The 15294-nt window shown below is 41.8% G+C and overlaps 1 protein-coding gene across 3 annotated transcripts in view; it reads left to right on the plus strand.

Moving 5' to 3' along the window:
• Window positions 1-700: 700 nt before the first annotated feature.
• The window catches only part of BEND5 (BEN domain containing 5), a 1373097-nt gene continuing 1358503 nt past the window's right edge, over window positions 701-15294 (plus strand). Inside the window, exon 1 of one of the 3 annotated variants that reach the window (XM_074961769.1) lies at window positions 701-837. In XM_074961769.1, coding sequence (XP_074817870.1) covers window positions 807-837 — 31 coding nt within the window. In that variant the 5' untranslated portion in view covers window positions 701-806. The remainder of the gene's footprint in view (window positions 838-15294) is intronic. The other 2 variants (XM_074961767.1, XR_012640609.1) reach the window with 2 other exon arrangements.

The raw sequence follows: 15294 nt of genomic DNA on the forward strand, positions 1-15294 counted from the left end.
TCAATCCTGCCTTCCCTGGGGCTGTATAATTATAATTATGTGTTGGGAGAAGGAAGGGTGGGGGGCGGACACATATAATGAGCCCTGGCCTCTTTTCCCCAATCGGTTGTATCACTGTAATTAACTTATGCTCAGACAGGGGCATAGGGAAGGTGGGAGGGAGCACCCGCCCACAAACATGATCCCCTCCTGCCCTAAAGCTGCATCACCGTAATTGCTGCATGGCCAGTTTTTCACCTGCTGCATCGAGGTACAGGTGGGTGCCTGGGCAAACACCCATCAGATGCTCCCCCCGCCCTGGGGCTGCAGCATTGTAATTGTCAGACTCACCTGCTGGGGGCGCATGGGAGGCAAGTGCAAACACACTAAATAACCCCCCCGCCCGCTCGCCTGGGGCTGCATCACTGTAATTGTCAGACCCACCTGTGCGGGGGGGGGTGCGCGCGCGCGCACGCACACACACACACACATACATGCAATGAGCGCCCGCGAGGCTGCACCTCTGTGACCGCTGCCTAGTGAGACTCAGCGGCTGAGCCTGGCCGGGGGCTGCCGACACCGGCCCAGCGCCCCTGCCGTTAGCAGCCGGCCCCTCACCCGCGGGCCCAGCGGGGGGGGGGGGGGGGGTGCGAGCACCCGCCGTTGCCTCCTGCTCAGAATCAGCCGCCGGGACGTTGCTGACCCCGTGGCAAGGGAGGGGGGAGGAGTGAGGAGTGAGGGACTCCCCTGGCTGTGACGTGTGTTGCTATGGTGACGCCCGAGCAGCGTCTCACTCAGTGTGGAGCGGCTGGGGGACGACAACAAATATGGCGGAGCGGAGCAAGACGGCGGAGCCGGGTCAGTGCCAGCCGCAGTCTCAGGGGGGAAGGAGAGAGGCAGAGACTCCTTACATGGGGTTAAGGGAGCGGGGCCCTTGCATGGGGGAAAGAGGGGAGACGTCTCTTCAGGTAGGGGTTAGGGGAGGGTGCCCATCTCTCGGGGTGCGGGAAGGACCCCTCTTGACTTCGGGGTGGGGGGCCCTTTGCCCAGGGAATGGGGGAGGGGGGTGGAGGAGAGGCCCCGTTCAGAGGGGGAAGCACCTTTGCACAGGCAATGCAGGGGGTGGGCCCCTTCACACAGGGGGTTCTGGGGAAAAGGCCTCTTCACCCAGGGCATACAGGGGGGAGGCCACTTCATACAGGGGTTTTGGGGAAAGGCCCCTTCACACAGGAAATGCAAGGGAAGACCCCTTAACACGGAGGGTTTGGGGGAGAGGCTCCTTCCCACATGGGGATGGAGGGAAAAGCACCTTCACACAGGGAATGTGGGGGGGAGACCCCTTCACATAGGGGAGTGCGGGGTGGGGGAGATACCCCTTTGCATGGGCAATGGGGGGGAGACCCCTTCTCTCAAGAGGGGGGACTAAAAGTCCCCTTCACATAGGTGATGAGGGTAGATGGAGCATCTTCCTTTCACAGGTGACAAGGTGGTAGTGAGGAGAGTCCCCTTCAGGCAGCATCGATGTGCATATGTATGGGAGGAGGTTTCTCCTTTATGGAGGCGGTGGTGGGGAGAACCTCACTCAGAAAGCAAATGAGATGAGAGAGAGTATCCCCTTCACCAGGGGACAAGGTGGTGGTGGAATAGTGTGCTTTCTACAGAAGGTAGGGGGAGCATCCCCTTCACACAGGGGACAATGATCTAGTTGATCCAACATTTGTTGGTTTCTTAATAAATTATATTTTTAATGGGGACACGGGACTGGGATTTAAAACCATATCACATGCTGGAGACTTGGGGTTGTTCAGCAGTTGTCCCCTTTCCCAATGCCATTACGACCAAAGTGCCTTGAGTTTGCTGAGTTACAGTATACTGAACACTTTATACTGATGTAACACCAGTTACTTGGTGTGAAGGTCTTTTGGACAAGATCCTAAACAAGTGGATTCTGTTCACTCTGCATGGATGCTAATGATTCCACCATTATGCTTATTGAATGAACAGAGATCTGTGGATGAAACTGAGGTCCTGTCTTTCCTCATGGACATTAAAGGTCCCATGCAGCTTTTGTTTCTAGGTGTAGGGGTCTTTCAAGTGTTATGAAATAGGACTGCTGCCCTTTCCACTGTGTGTGAAAATAAAAGCCTCCGAGACACTTTATGGAGAGTAAGGGCATTAACCTTGTTGAGGATAAAACCAGGGTACTATCACTCTTTGCAAAACATCCTATGGCACTTCTCATAAATTTCCCTGATGCCTTTGGCCAAAATTTCCCTTGTCCCACAGCACTGTGTTGCATATTGTGCATCTGCTACCCATTTCCACCTTAGAAGTGGCTGCATTTTTAGCAGAGCTGAATATAGGTAGGGAAGTGATTTTGGTCCCTTTGTTATGAAAAGTGGAATATGTGTAAAATGTTGATTTGCTCTGAAAGCCAGTGTTATGTAGTGCTTCATTTATACTTTACTTTGCCCTTGCAGCATATTGCTTTTCTTCCTCGCATCTGAAAGCACAAATTGAGCCTCACACCCTTTTTGTGGAGTAACTATTGTTATCCTCATTTTACAGATTTGGAAACTGAGGCAAAGGGCTCTTAAGCCCCTTTTCCAAGGATCACAGGAACATACAAATTGCCATTCATGACAATCATGACATTGGGCCAGCTAATTCATTATGCTATCTTTTACAGTAGCCAGTATCCGATGCTTCAGAGAAAAGTGACAAAAGCACCATAGGTTTCAGAGTAACAGCCGTGTTAGTCTGTATTCGCAAAAAGAAAAGGAGTACTTGTGGCACCTTAGAGACTAACCAATTTATTTGAGCATAAGCTTTCGTGAGCTACAGCTCACATGCATCCGATGAAGTGAGCTGTAGCTCACGAAAGCTTATGCTCATATAAATTGGTTAGTCTCTAAGATGCCACAAGTACTCCTTTTCCAAAAGCACCATAGTGGACAGTTATGGAACAACCTTTCTGAAAGGCAAATTTCTTCCTAAATCCTATCATTTAGTGGTTGGCTTATGCCCTAAAGCATGAGAGTTTATACCTATTTTAAAAATATATCCTAACTAATATAAATCTGAATCTTCTCATTTGGCTAGATAAATATTTAGTCCTTTTTTGGATCCTACTAAGCTCTTGGCCTCAATGATATCTTGTGTCAAGAAGTTCTACAGATTAGTCACACAGACAAAAGTATTTCCTTTTATTAGTTTTAAATTTTTGCCTTTCAATTTCATTAGGTATCCTCTTGTTCTTTTATTATGATATGATAAGTCAGTTTATTTTTTTATACCATTCTTATTTTTTATATCTGTATCATGTTCCCTCCTATTAATCTCTCTAAGTGAAATTGTCTCAATAGTTTCATTCACTGTTGACACAAATCTTTTCATGTCTCTAATCATTTTTGTTGCAGATTTCTGAACCCCTTTTATACTTCTTCCTTTTTCTGAGATAATGTGACCATAACTGAACATAGTATTTCAGAAGAGAGTGTCCCATCCTATCAATTTATATTATGATGTTATATTCAATATTATTTCTTATCCCATTTTTTACATATCCTAAGACTTCGTTTGCTTTCTTAACCACAGTTGCACATTGAGCAGAGGTTTTCACTTAGGTGTGCACAGTGGCACTCAGCTCTTTTTCCTGAGTAGTTAAAGTTAATTTACAGCATGGTAAACACTCATTCTTGCAACATATTACCTTACATTTGTCGACATTGAATTTAATCTGCTATCACCCTGCCCAGTCTCCCAGCTTTGTTAGGGCCTCTTGAAGTCCTTCAGTCTTCTCTAATCTTAACTAACTGAAATAATTTCATGTCATCTGCAGATTTTGCCACATCACTGTCTACCTCTTTTTTTAGATCGTTAGCAAAGTAAAAAGCACCACCAAAGTTCTATTACAGGACCTTGAGGAATCCCAGTGCTAAACTTTACCATGTTGAAAATTGACCATTTATTCCTCTTCTTAGTTTTCTCTCTCTTAGCTTTTTTCTAAATCTTGACAAAACTAACACAGAAATGCTTAGTTTCCTTAACAGCCTCTTCTGGAGAACTTTATCAATGTTTTTTTGAAAGTCCAAATAAGTTATATCAACCAGCAGAATCTGGAATAGAATCTTGTATACTAATGAAGTGAACTGCTCAAATAAATTTGTTAGTCTCTAAGGTGCCACAAGTACCTTTTCTTTTTGCGAATACAGACTAACACGGCTGCTACTCTGAAAACTAAAAATACTGCATCTCCTGTTTAGACATTTTTCAGTAAGTTAAACATTGATAACAAGGGGTACAATTTTCAGTGTTGCCAATGTCCAATTTTCAATAGTAATTTACCTAGGCCAGATTTTCAAAGCTATTTAGGCACCCAAAGAGCCTCTTGGGATTTTAAAAAGCACCTAAGCATTTTAGGCACCTAACTGCTTTGATTTCAACAGGAGTTAGGTTTCTAACCTGCTCGGTCACTTAAGATAAAATTTTCGAAAGTGCCTAAGTCCAAATACGTCAGGTTTTGAAAATGTCCTTCATTTCTTTCCTTCGCCTTTAAGATTATTAAGGTGTTTCATTCAATTCCTTCTAGTAATGTACTGGTGGGGGGAGCTAGGGATTTCACCCCTGTCCTGTTTCATAGCTTTGAATATTCAATATTTTCCACTCCTAGAGAATGCTCTTTTCCTTTTCATCTACTTTGTATTACCTTTTTTACGTATAGACCTTCATGTGGCTTTCCACTGATAGCAGTTCTCAGAATTTCACAAATAAGTCATTGCTATTTCCTCCTTACACAATTGTGATTTTTTTCTAGGTGATTTTTAAGGAAAAGTCAAAGTTTAAATTACTCCGACATCTTACAGGGTTCTAAATTAACTGTCCCTACTTAAGAAAGACAGCACAATAGAGACCTCTGATCAATGTGCAGCTACAGTCAAAGAAAGCTAACAAAGTGTAGGTTGCCTAAGGAATGGGAGGCTGAATAAGACACAGAATACTACAATGCGTTTATATATATCAGTGTTCAGCTTCATCTGGAATAGTGTGTACAGTCTGGTCATCCCATCTCAAAAATGGATATTGGAGAACTAACAGGGATTCAGAGAAGAGGGACAAGAATGAACAAGGCAAAGGCAAAGCTCTCATATGAAGAGAGAGTGAAAAGACTGTGATTGTTTATTTTAGCAAGGAGACAAATTAAGAATTGATAAAAGTATATAAAATAATTAAGGGTGTAAACAAGGTAGTTGGAGAACTTCTGTTCTCCCTGTCTCATAATACAAATGGCTGTTCAATAAAATTAAATGTGGGAAATTCAAAATAGATAAAAAGAAATACTTTTTCACACAAGTAATTAAACTGTGGAACTCATTGCCACATAAAGTTGTGGAGGCCAAGAACTTAACATGATTCAAAAGAGGACTGGATATTTATATGAATATCAAGAATATCCAGAGTTATAATTAATTATAACAAAAAACTTAACAGATATTAAACATCATTGGTCAAGTCTTAAACCAATCTTTACCTGTTAAAGATCAGATTGAGACCTACTGTGAGGGGCAGATTATCACACATCTGCCTACTGTGGTTTATTCATCTTCCTTTGAAGCCTCTGGTATTGGCCTCTGTCAAAGATAAAATTGTGGACTAGGTGGACATCTGGTCTGATTCTGTGTAGCAATTCCTATGTTCTTATGTTTGATTAAAGTGTGTCTGTAGTCTGAAAAGTGATTGTAAAAATGGCATCTCAATAGATCTGTTTCTTGTGTATTTTCAGACTAATGTACTGATTTTAGCAGCAAAATTTAGATTTTATTGCTTTGAACTTTTGTGAATCCTGCAGACCAAAACAGAGCTCTGGGAGAGGAAGGTAGATTCTATTCTTTGTTGTATTTCATCAACAGAATTGTGACTAAATTTCATTCAGTTAGACCTGTGCAATCCCAGCTGAAGGCTGTAAAGTTCCATGGTGTTATCAAAAACATAATTTGAAGACAGTGGGGTTGAAAAGGTGACATTGTAGTCATAATTTGGCCTGCAGCATCTTTATTATAGTATTGGTGATAATCCATGAGAAGGAAGAAATTCAGTTCTACTCTCATAACCTAAATGGAATTGCAGGCCTGATAAAAGATGCATTGTTGGTTTATTTTCTAATGTGCAAATTGAGCACATTTGTTGTGGAAATTATTGAGAGACAACAAATACTGAACTACATTATGACCTTTTTTCTAGTCTACTTTCATAGCGGAGCCACACTTAAAGGACGTGGGAAGTATGTTATTACCTGCAGTTTTCCTTTATACAACAAAACAGAAGAAAACTATTTTTTTAACATCACATGCAACTGTTTACATTTGTAAGCTTATTTGCAACATCACATATGTGACCCTCTGACTTTCCTATATTTATTGCCTAAAACATAAAATTGACTTGAAATTCTCCCTTTCTTTGCTCTCATATCAATACCCCTGATTGTTTCTCCCAGTTGTAAATTAGCAGCTGAAGGAGTGGGGAAAAAGTGGTGATACTTTTCCACTGATGTGGCAAATCCTTCTCTTCATCCCTTTCTCCCCCCATCTTTTTCCTCTGTTTCGTTCCCTTTTTCATCTTTCTTTCTGTTTCATTTCTGTTCTCTATTAACATTACTTTCTCTTTCAGCTGTTTTCTCTTTAATTTCCCTTTTATATGTGTCTCCCCCATTCCTTTTTCTGTTAGTGCTTATCCCTTTTTTGGCCACACCCTTTGTAGAGAGCTTTGCAGAAGTATTTGACTAGGGTTATTCACTTTCCTTTTGCATCAAGCTGCTATAGTTTCTCTAGGACTAATTTCTGCTTGCAGCTGGCTCTGAGCTTCATGTACTGAGTCCTAGTCAGTTTCCCTCTGCAAGTTCTTAGTGCCAGTTTTTATAAAGTATTCACAAATATTGCATGCTTCCATATTTGGGTGCCAGCCATGAGACCTACAAGTCTCAAGCAGGGGACCCAAATTTAGAAGCAGTTTAGTTAATCTTCATATATGGAGTCTACTGCAAAATGAAAGTGATTAGGACTAGTTAGTTTCCTTTCAGAGCTACTCAGTTTGACTTCCTGCTTTTCTGCTAAGCTCACTTTGATGTCTGATACCTTTTTAAAGGACACTGAATATAAGAAGATGCCCAACTTGGTTGAACATTCTTTCACACTGAGGTTCAAGTTATCTCTCCAATTCTGTAGCAAAGAGACAACCTTACTAAAATATCTAGGAAATATTTAGGGATAGGTGGGTCAGACCACTAAATCCCTTTAATTAAACCACATACAGATGGGGTTTTGAACCACTAACCTATCTTCTATTGGCATGTGGCATGCAGAAATACTTGAATGATCATCCTACTTTTCTGGTAAACAAAATAAAAATTCAGTGAATGAATTTGTAGAAATGGAATTAAAGCTGCACTAGTTACTCCATTCTTCCCAGGTTGTCCTCTTTCTTTCAGGAAGCTGTATTTTCCTCAGAAGGCTTATGGCTTTTTCCAAAGGCCTGGGAGAGAGTAACTAGCTTGATCAAAGTATGCACGTTATCCTCCTAATCTTTTAAGAGTCTTTTGTCTGGAACAGTTGTATCTGAATCAGTATTGCTACTTCTAATATGTATTTGTTCCATATTTGTTAGTCATTTGGGGGTTATTAATATTGAGGCCTGCTGATGTTACATTTGGGCTACTGTCCTTTTAATCATAGTAAAAGGAAGGAAGTCAGGTCCTCCCATGGCTGGAGAGAAAAAAAATTACAGCTGAACCTTTTGGTCCAGCTCCCAACAATAAACATGTTCTCCATTGAATGTGTGTATTTTCTTGACCACTTTATTGCAGTTTCAATTGTGTATATATAATATTCTTTATTTCCTGTCCTATACTGGTGTGTTGCACTACACTATGTCTCCTGTCTCCCTCTGCTTCTGTCCTCCTTCCCTCCAGCTCTTGTCCCTCTTTCTGTCCTTCATCATCTCTCAGAGCTCCTGCCCTTCCCCTGTTTGCACCCCCCTCCTTAATCCTGGTATTTGCTAACTTTGGAGTACTTGACTTTGCAACCTTAACATTCTTTTACCACAGTTTTTTTTTAAAATATAATTTTATTATTTATATCACAGTAGAGTCTAGAGACCTCCATCAGAATTCAAGCTTGTGCTTGTTGCTGTACAAACACATAAAAAGATACATATTCCGCTCTTACAGTTGAGGGCACTGATCCTGCAAACATTTATGAAAATGCCTAACTTTAAGCATGACAAGGTGGCTAATATTTTATTAGACCAATTTCTATTGGTGAGAGAGACAAGCTTTTGAGCTTACACAGAGCTCTTCTTCAGATCTGGGAAACGTACTCAGTGTCACAGCTAAATACAAAGTGGAACAGATTGTTTAGCATAAGTAGTTAACACATATTTCAAGAGACTATTCATGGTGAAGTGACCCATGAACACCCCTCCAGTCATAGGGCCATCATGAACAGGTTACCCATATATCCCACAAGAATTTGCTTCAGTACAGAAATAAAACCCCCTCTGACCACATACCCTTATTTGTTATCTACCACCCGACAGTAGAACCCAGATGGGATATCATTAAACAATTACAGCCCATGCTTGATGGGGACTACGACCTGAAGGAAATCTTTCCTGAACCCCTCTTTATGATGCAATCCCACCAGTCAAGTCAATGCTTGTTTCTTGGGCCCAGAACTGGCGCGCCACCATCTGCAGCTGCTCCGTAAATGCTGCCAACAACTTTGAATTGTTTCTTTCTATGGCCCACAGCAGTCCCACTTCCAAGGAATCGTCATGTTCTCTGCAGCTCCTCTGGCAGCTCTGCATATATGGCAGGATCAGGCGCTGATGCTTGCAACGCTCATCACAGTAGTGCACAGCTGTGCAGGATTCATGCTTCTGATACAGATGGTAGACACCAAAGAGGAACATGTAGGTTTGTGGGAATTTTTTAAAATAGGCACGAAACATTATGGGATGGAGAACACTGCATTATGGGACACTGAAATTGTATTCCTAGTCATCCCTGCACAACTTGTTTGGCCCCATGAGGCACTGCGAAACCTTTCCAAAACACCCTGTGCTAGATGATGGCGAGTTGCACAGTGGGAGAGCTACCCACAGTGCACTGTTTTCTCTATTGATGCAAGTGCCGCCGACACAAAGAGAGTAGTATGGACATGCAAAAGCAATTTAATTACTGTGCTGGCTGTATGCTAATGTAACTTAGGTTGTCATGCAGGGAACTGGACTAGAAGATCTCTTGAGTTCCCTTCCAATTCTACACTTCTGTAATTCTGTGACATAATTCTGTAGTGTAGTTCTGGCCCCAGATCTGAAGAAGAGCTCTGTGTAAGCTTGAAAGCTTGTCTCTGTCAACAACAGAAGTTGGTCCAATAAAAGATATTATCTCACCTACCTTGTCTCTAATATCCTGGGACCAACATGGCTATAACAACACGGCTTATAACTTGAAGTATGTGAGTAGTCCCATTAAGTTCAATGGGAATACTCAAATGAGTAAAGTTACTCATATGCATATGTATTTGCATGATTGGCCCCTATTCGAAAACAAGTGATTTCTAAATGTGAAAGGAGAGAGATACCATCAAATACATTTTTATATATACAAACTATGTGTATTTTAATTTTTTCATTAATTTTTAACAAAATATTATTCTAAATCAAATATGTATCAGCTGTCCCTATCTGCTCCTTCACCCTGGCATCATAAATTGGCTAATTTCTTTTAGATATTGTGGCAGATTTTGAGAAGGGATTTGAAGGAGGAGGTCTTACTTATTAAATGTGGTCTAACGTTTATTATAAATTAAATAGTTTAACTATTATTAAATAGTCCATATATTTTTATTTGCAATAACCAATAACATAAAATTACCATCTTATGAAATTAAATTTTAAATCTATATTTGAGATTCCTAACGTTACCATTTTTACTTGTAGTCAGTAATAGTGGTTTACAGTCACTTGAACTGTAGATCTCTCAGTACTTTTCCTCTGTGCACCTCTTCATTGATGTTAGTTTGATTTGTTTTCTGTATACTAATAACATTTCACTTGTGTCTCAGACCCCTGTAAATACTATAACTTCAACTTGGCCACTTGCTTAGTTAAGATATTGCTGAATCTGTTTCCTGTTAGTAAGAAGTATTTTCTATACTTCAACCTGTTATTGCAGTGTTAATGCAAATACTAAAGCACTTTGATAAGATTTTATTTTCTTGGAACATAGAAAAATCTCAAAGAGTTGTTTGTTGTTTAGCTCTTCTGTTCTGCAATCCTTTGAGATATTTGTGGGTAAAAATGAAAAAAAAATCAGTCTTATGATATGGAGCAATATGCACTTGATTTAAATAATAAAGAGTGATGTCAGCTATATACATGTAAACTGGTCAAGTATCAAAGAGGGACAATGCATAGAGAAGCAATTTCTTTACACCTTCTAATTATTGCTTTGTGGAACAGGCAATTGTAGAGAACAGAAGTAGAGAAGCTATTCTCAGCTTAGTCTTAAGTAACTCACAGGAATGCTTCAAGAAGTAGCTAAAATTGAACCAGTAATTAATAGTGTAATTAATTTCAACCTCCTTGCTAAACTTCAGAAATGATATTTTTTAAATGAAGAAACTAGTCAAAAAGACTCCAAACTCAAAAGTGAGAAAATTAACGTTTTCAGACACAGCATGAAGTTTAGTTAAGCACACAGTAATTGAATCTTGGAAGGCATGCATGCCCCTAAACAAAAATGAAGTAGGAAGGCAAGGAAAATATAAATATAAAAACCACAGTATGGTTAAATGGTAAGGTTCAAGAAACAAAATAGAAAATCGAAATCCTGACCATGTGGCTCTAGAAAGGGGCAGGTAACATCCAAGATGGGAATTTGAAGAGCAAGTAGCCACTGACATTCAGAGAATCATTTGAGTACATCAGAAACAGGAAAGCAACAAGAGAATGAGTGGGTCCACCAGACTACCTGGGATATAAGATGGCTAAGAACATTAAAGACACTATGCATGATTTCTTTGCATCAGTCGTCACCGCAAAGGACGCTGGGAAAATACCTAATGCAGACCTACTTTTTTCAGGTAATAAAGTGGAGGAATTGCCACTCCAGGCTGTTAGGGAAACTACATAGTCCTAGCCAGTGGGGAAAAATTGGGTCAGTTGCTGGTGGAGATTGTCAGTGCTGCTATTAGGTAAGACATAGGATGCCAGTGGCTTTAAAGAAAGCTGCTATGCATGCAGCTGTTGCTTAAGAAACCAACACTTGACACTGTTAGTTTGACTAACTATTATGCAATATCTAATCTTCCATTTGTATATCACATAGAGAAGACTATGGCAAAAAATCATGCACAGTACTTAAAAGTTTCAGATTTCCTTGATTATTGTCAAGTTGGGTACTGTCTTGTGTGTGGTATAGAACCAACACTGGTTACTCTGGCAAATGATCTATCTATTTAGTTGGTTACATGACTCATTAGAGAGAGCACCTCATAGTCACTAATGGACTTTAATCTCACAATACCATGTGAGGTAGGTAGTTATTACCCTCATTTTCCAGATGAGGAATTGAGGCTCAGAGTAGATTTAAGTAATTTGCCCAAGACACATAGGAAGCCTGTGACTGAGCCAGAAATCAAACCAAAGTCTCTTGATTCCCATTCCACCAGACTATTCATCCTATCTACTGATTTCCTCTTGGAAACAGACAATGGATAAAAATCAGGTGTCCATGCTGATACTCTATGATCTATTAGCTGCTTTTAGTTCCATAGATTTGTTGTTGACTTAGCTGAAAACCCTAGTAGGAGTAGACTGATTGCCCTTCAGAAGGTCCCAGAAAGTAGTTTAAGGAGGTTTGCTTTTCTGTCCCAAGGTTGTCTTAGGTGTGCTCTGCAGCATTCCACTTGTCCTTCTTGTTCAATGTGTATATGGAGCTATTAGGAGAGCTAGTAAGGAGGCATGGAATGTTGTATTTTCAGTATGCCGATGAGCCCAGTCTTTCTTTTTTTTCCCCCACTTAACTCAGCCAAGGCTGTCAAATATCTTACCCAATATTTGTTATGGATTGGGACAAGGATAGATGAGAGCCAGTAGGCTGGAAGTAAGCCTCGGCCTTTCAAGCAGGCTCAGGTAATCCTAGCTCCTTTTTGTTTTTTTCACATTCTCTTTGATGAACACTCTTTGATATGGACACCATAGCAAAATGAGGACAGATACATGCGTGAAATTAAGTGGCAGGCTGTAACTTTTATTAAACTTTTAACACAAGGGATGGGCACTACCTGTCCATCACCCATACTTTCCTATACCAGGCATTTAATTGGTTCCAGTGTGGGGGTTACAGGGCTCCTTACCATATAACCCATAATGTGGGGTAGGCTTTCCTCAGTCTATCCCCCATGACTCAGTTCTCTCTGAGTCTTATCACCCTTCCTCCCCACCCCCTGCAAGGGGCACAGCAGGTGCAGCAGAATGGGGACCTCAGCCTGTGAGGGTCACAAAGTCTGACCTTGGCCTGCAGAGGCCACAAAGGCTCATCCTATCACATGAGCCTAAGGCTCATGACCAAAATGCCAAGTCTTTTACGTCTGGGAACCGTTCATTTTATTCTCTTAACCACACTGGAAACCGTCTACAGGGGGTGCCAGCAACTAGCTTCGTTGCTTCGTCCCACCCAGCCACATTGCCTGGTATCACACGATTCCTATCCAATCCATTCCCTTACAGCCGGTAGCCATATGTCAGCCCCCTCATCTGACAAATATATGCCATCATGTCTGAAAACTTCCAGCTGATTGTAATGGGTGTCCCTATGCTGTATCACTGAATCCCCTATGTCCAGGAATATCTTGGTGACCTCTCTATTCACTTTCTTTCTAGCCTTGACAACACAGGCTGGATCTGTAGTTCTCTGCCAGACCTGCTTTGTGAACCTTTCTGACCATCCTAGCCTCACCTCCGGCCATGATTATCTAATAAAGCTAATATTAAGTTAACTCTTAAGTTAACTCCTGTACAGCCCTTGAGCTCATTCTCCCCGAGGTGAATAACCAGGACGTGAGGTGGGTGCGCATTGCTTGTCAACAAGTGCAGAAGTGGCATGAGCTGCTCCCAGTGCATGCCTCTTCTGCTGAACCACTGGATTCAAACCGGTTGATCCCTGATGCCCACCTGAGATCCAGCTGCTGTCCTGGCTGCCCTCTGGAGGATTCAGTGTCCTTTAGGGTGCCTGCAAATCCAGATATTGCATATGTTCCGTGTAGCTCCTGAAACCAAACAAGCACATTGGTTCGCTACGTTTTTTTGTTCCCTGCCATCTTTTCTTCAGTGCAGACGTAAGTCCTGTAACACCTCCATTTCCAGCGCCTTATTGCCTTCACCGGCTATAGGCCAAAACCCCCTGGAGTCATTGACGTCACCGCCCTGATCCTGAAAGAATGAGTATCCAATTTTTTAAGGTCAAGACCACAGTAGCGCAAGGTTTTTCTCAGTATTCTGATGAATTGGTACCTTGTCAGGCAGCTGCCATCACCATGTATGAGCAGCAGTCCTGCCTGGAGGCCCTGGATTTTCAGCAAGGCTCTTATTGCCTTTACAGAGCACAAGCGTCCACCTGGATACCCCTTCAAAACCACCCTTTCCCTTGTGGTCTGTTTTCCAGTATCTTAAGTGCAAGGACGCTGCTCCTGCAGATAGTTGTACGGCTGTTACATTTAACACATGCTGGGACCCGTCCGCAGCTGCCATAGGCACCAGCTCACTCATTCTAAAAGTGCCAAAGAAGGCAACAACAAATGCTGCCTTAAATAAAATGGCCTCCTTCCTACAGTTGCAGACCCATGGCAGAGCCTGTACTAATTTTGTCAGGGTTTCCAGTGTTAGGGATAACCTGTCATCCCTCCAGCGCCTGCCTCTCATGGCCCACCCTTGTAAGAGTTTCCATACTATAAAATGCACACGAGTCTGGGAAACCCACCAACCTACTTCAGTAGGACAGGCCTGCTAGCTGGCAGAGATAGTGGAGGGAGCCCAATCACGGTGGGTCAAACATAACACACTCTTTTGCTTTTGTTACTTTTAATGAATAACTACCAGCTATGGAAACTTCTCTGGTTTTACGTTTTATTTCCCAGTACAGTATGGCTGGGCACTTCTCAAGTGCCTCCTAAAATAGAGGCACACAAAATTAGTGACCACTTCTGAAAATGTGGGCTTTACTGAGTTATTGAAGGGCACACAGAAAGTCAGTCCCAGAAATGTGAATAGAAGAATCTAGGGACCACATTCATCACAATAGATTCATAGATATTAAGGTCAGAAGGGACCATTATGATCATCTAGTCTGACCTCCTGCACAATGCAGGCCACAGAATCTCACCCACCCACTCCTGCGATAAACCTCTCACCTATGTCTGAGCTACTGAAGTCCTCAAATCATGGTGTAAAGACTTCAAGGAGCAGAGAATCCTCCAGCAAGTGACCCATGCCCCGTGCTACAGAAGAAGGCGAAAAACCTCCAGGGCCTCTTCCAATCTGCCTTGGAGGAAAATTCCTTCCCGACCCCAAATATGGCGATCAGCTGAACCCTGAGCATATGGGCAAGATTCACCAGCCAGATACCCAGGAAAGAATTCTCTATAGTAACTCAGATCCCACCCCATCTAACATCCCATCACAGGCCACTGGGCTTATTTACCATGAATATTTAAAGATCAATTAATTGCCAAAATCACGTTATCTGGCTTCAAGATTAAACTTATCAAGTTTAATCTTGAAGCCAGATAGGTCTTTTGCCCCCACTGCTTCCCTTGGAAGGCTATTCCAAAACTTCAGTCCTCTGATGGTTAGAAACCTTCGTCTAATTTCAAGTCTAAACTTCCCGATGACCAGTTTATATCCATTAGTACTAATGTGACACAAGAACAGAGCTTAAATAATTCCTCTCCCTCTCCTGTATTTATCCCTCTGATATATTTATAGAGAGCAATCATATCTCCCCTCAACCTTCTTTTAGTTAGGCTAAACAAGCCAAGCTCTTTGAGTCTCCTTTCATAACACAGGTTTTCCATTCCTCAGATCATCCTAGTAGCCCTTCTCTGTACCTGTTCCAGTTTGAGTTCATCCTTCTTAAACATGGGAGACCAGAACTGTACACAGTATTCCAGGTGAGGTCTCACCAGTGCCTTGTATAATGGTACTAACACTTCCTTATCGCTACTAGAAATACCTCGCCTGATGCATCCCAAGACCGCA

Source organism: Natator depressus, chromosome 8 (genome assembly GCF_965152275.1).
Source record: "Natator depressus isolate rNatDep1 chromosome 8, rNatDep2.hap1, whole genome shotgun sequence".
NCBI classification, from domain to species: domain Eukaryota; kingdom Metazoa; phylum Chordata; order Testudines; family Cheloniidae; genus Natator; species Natator depressus.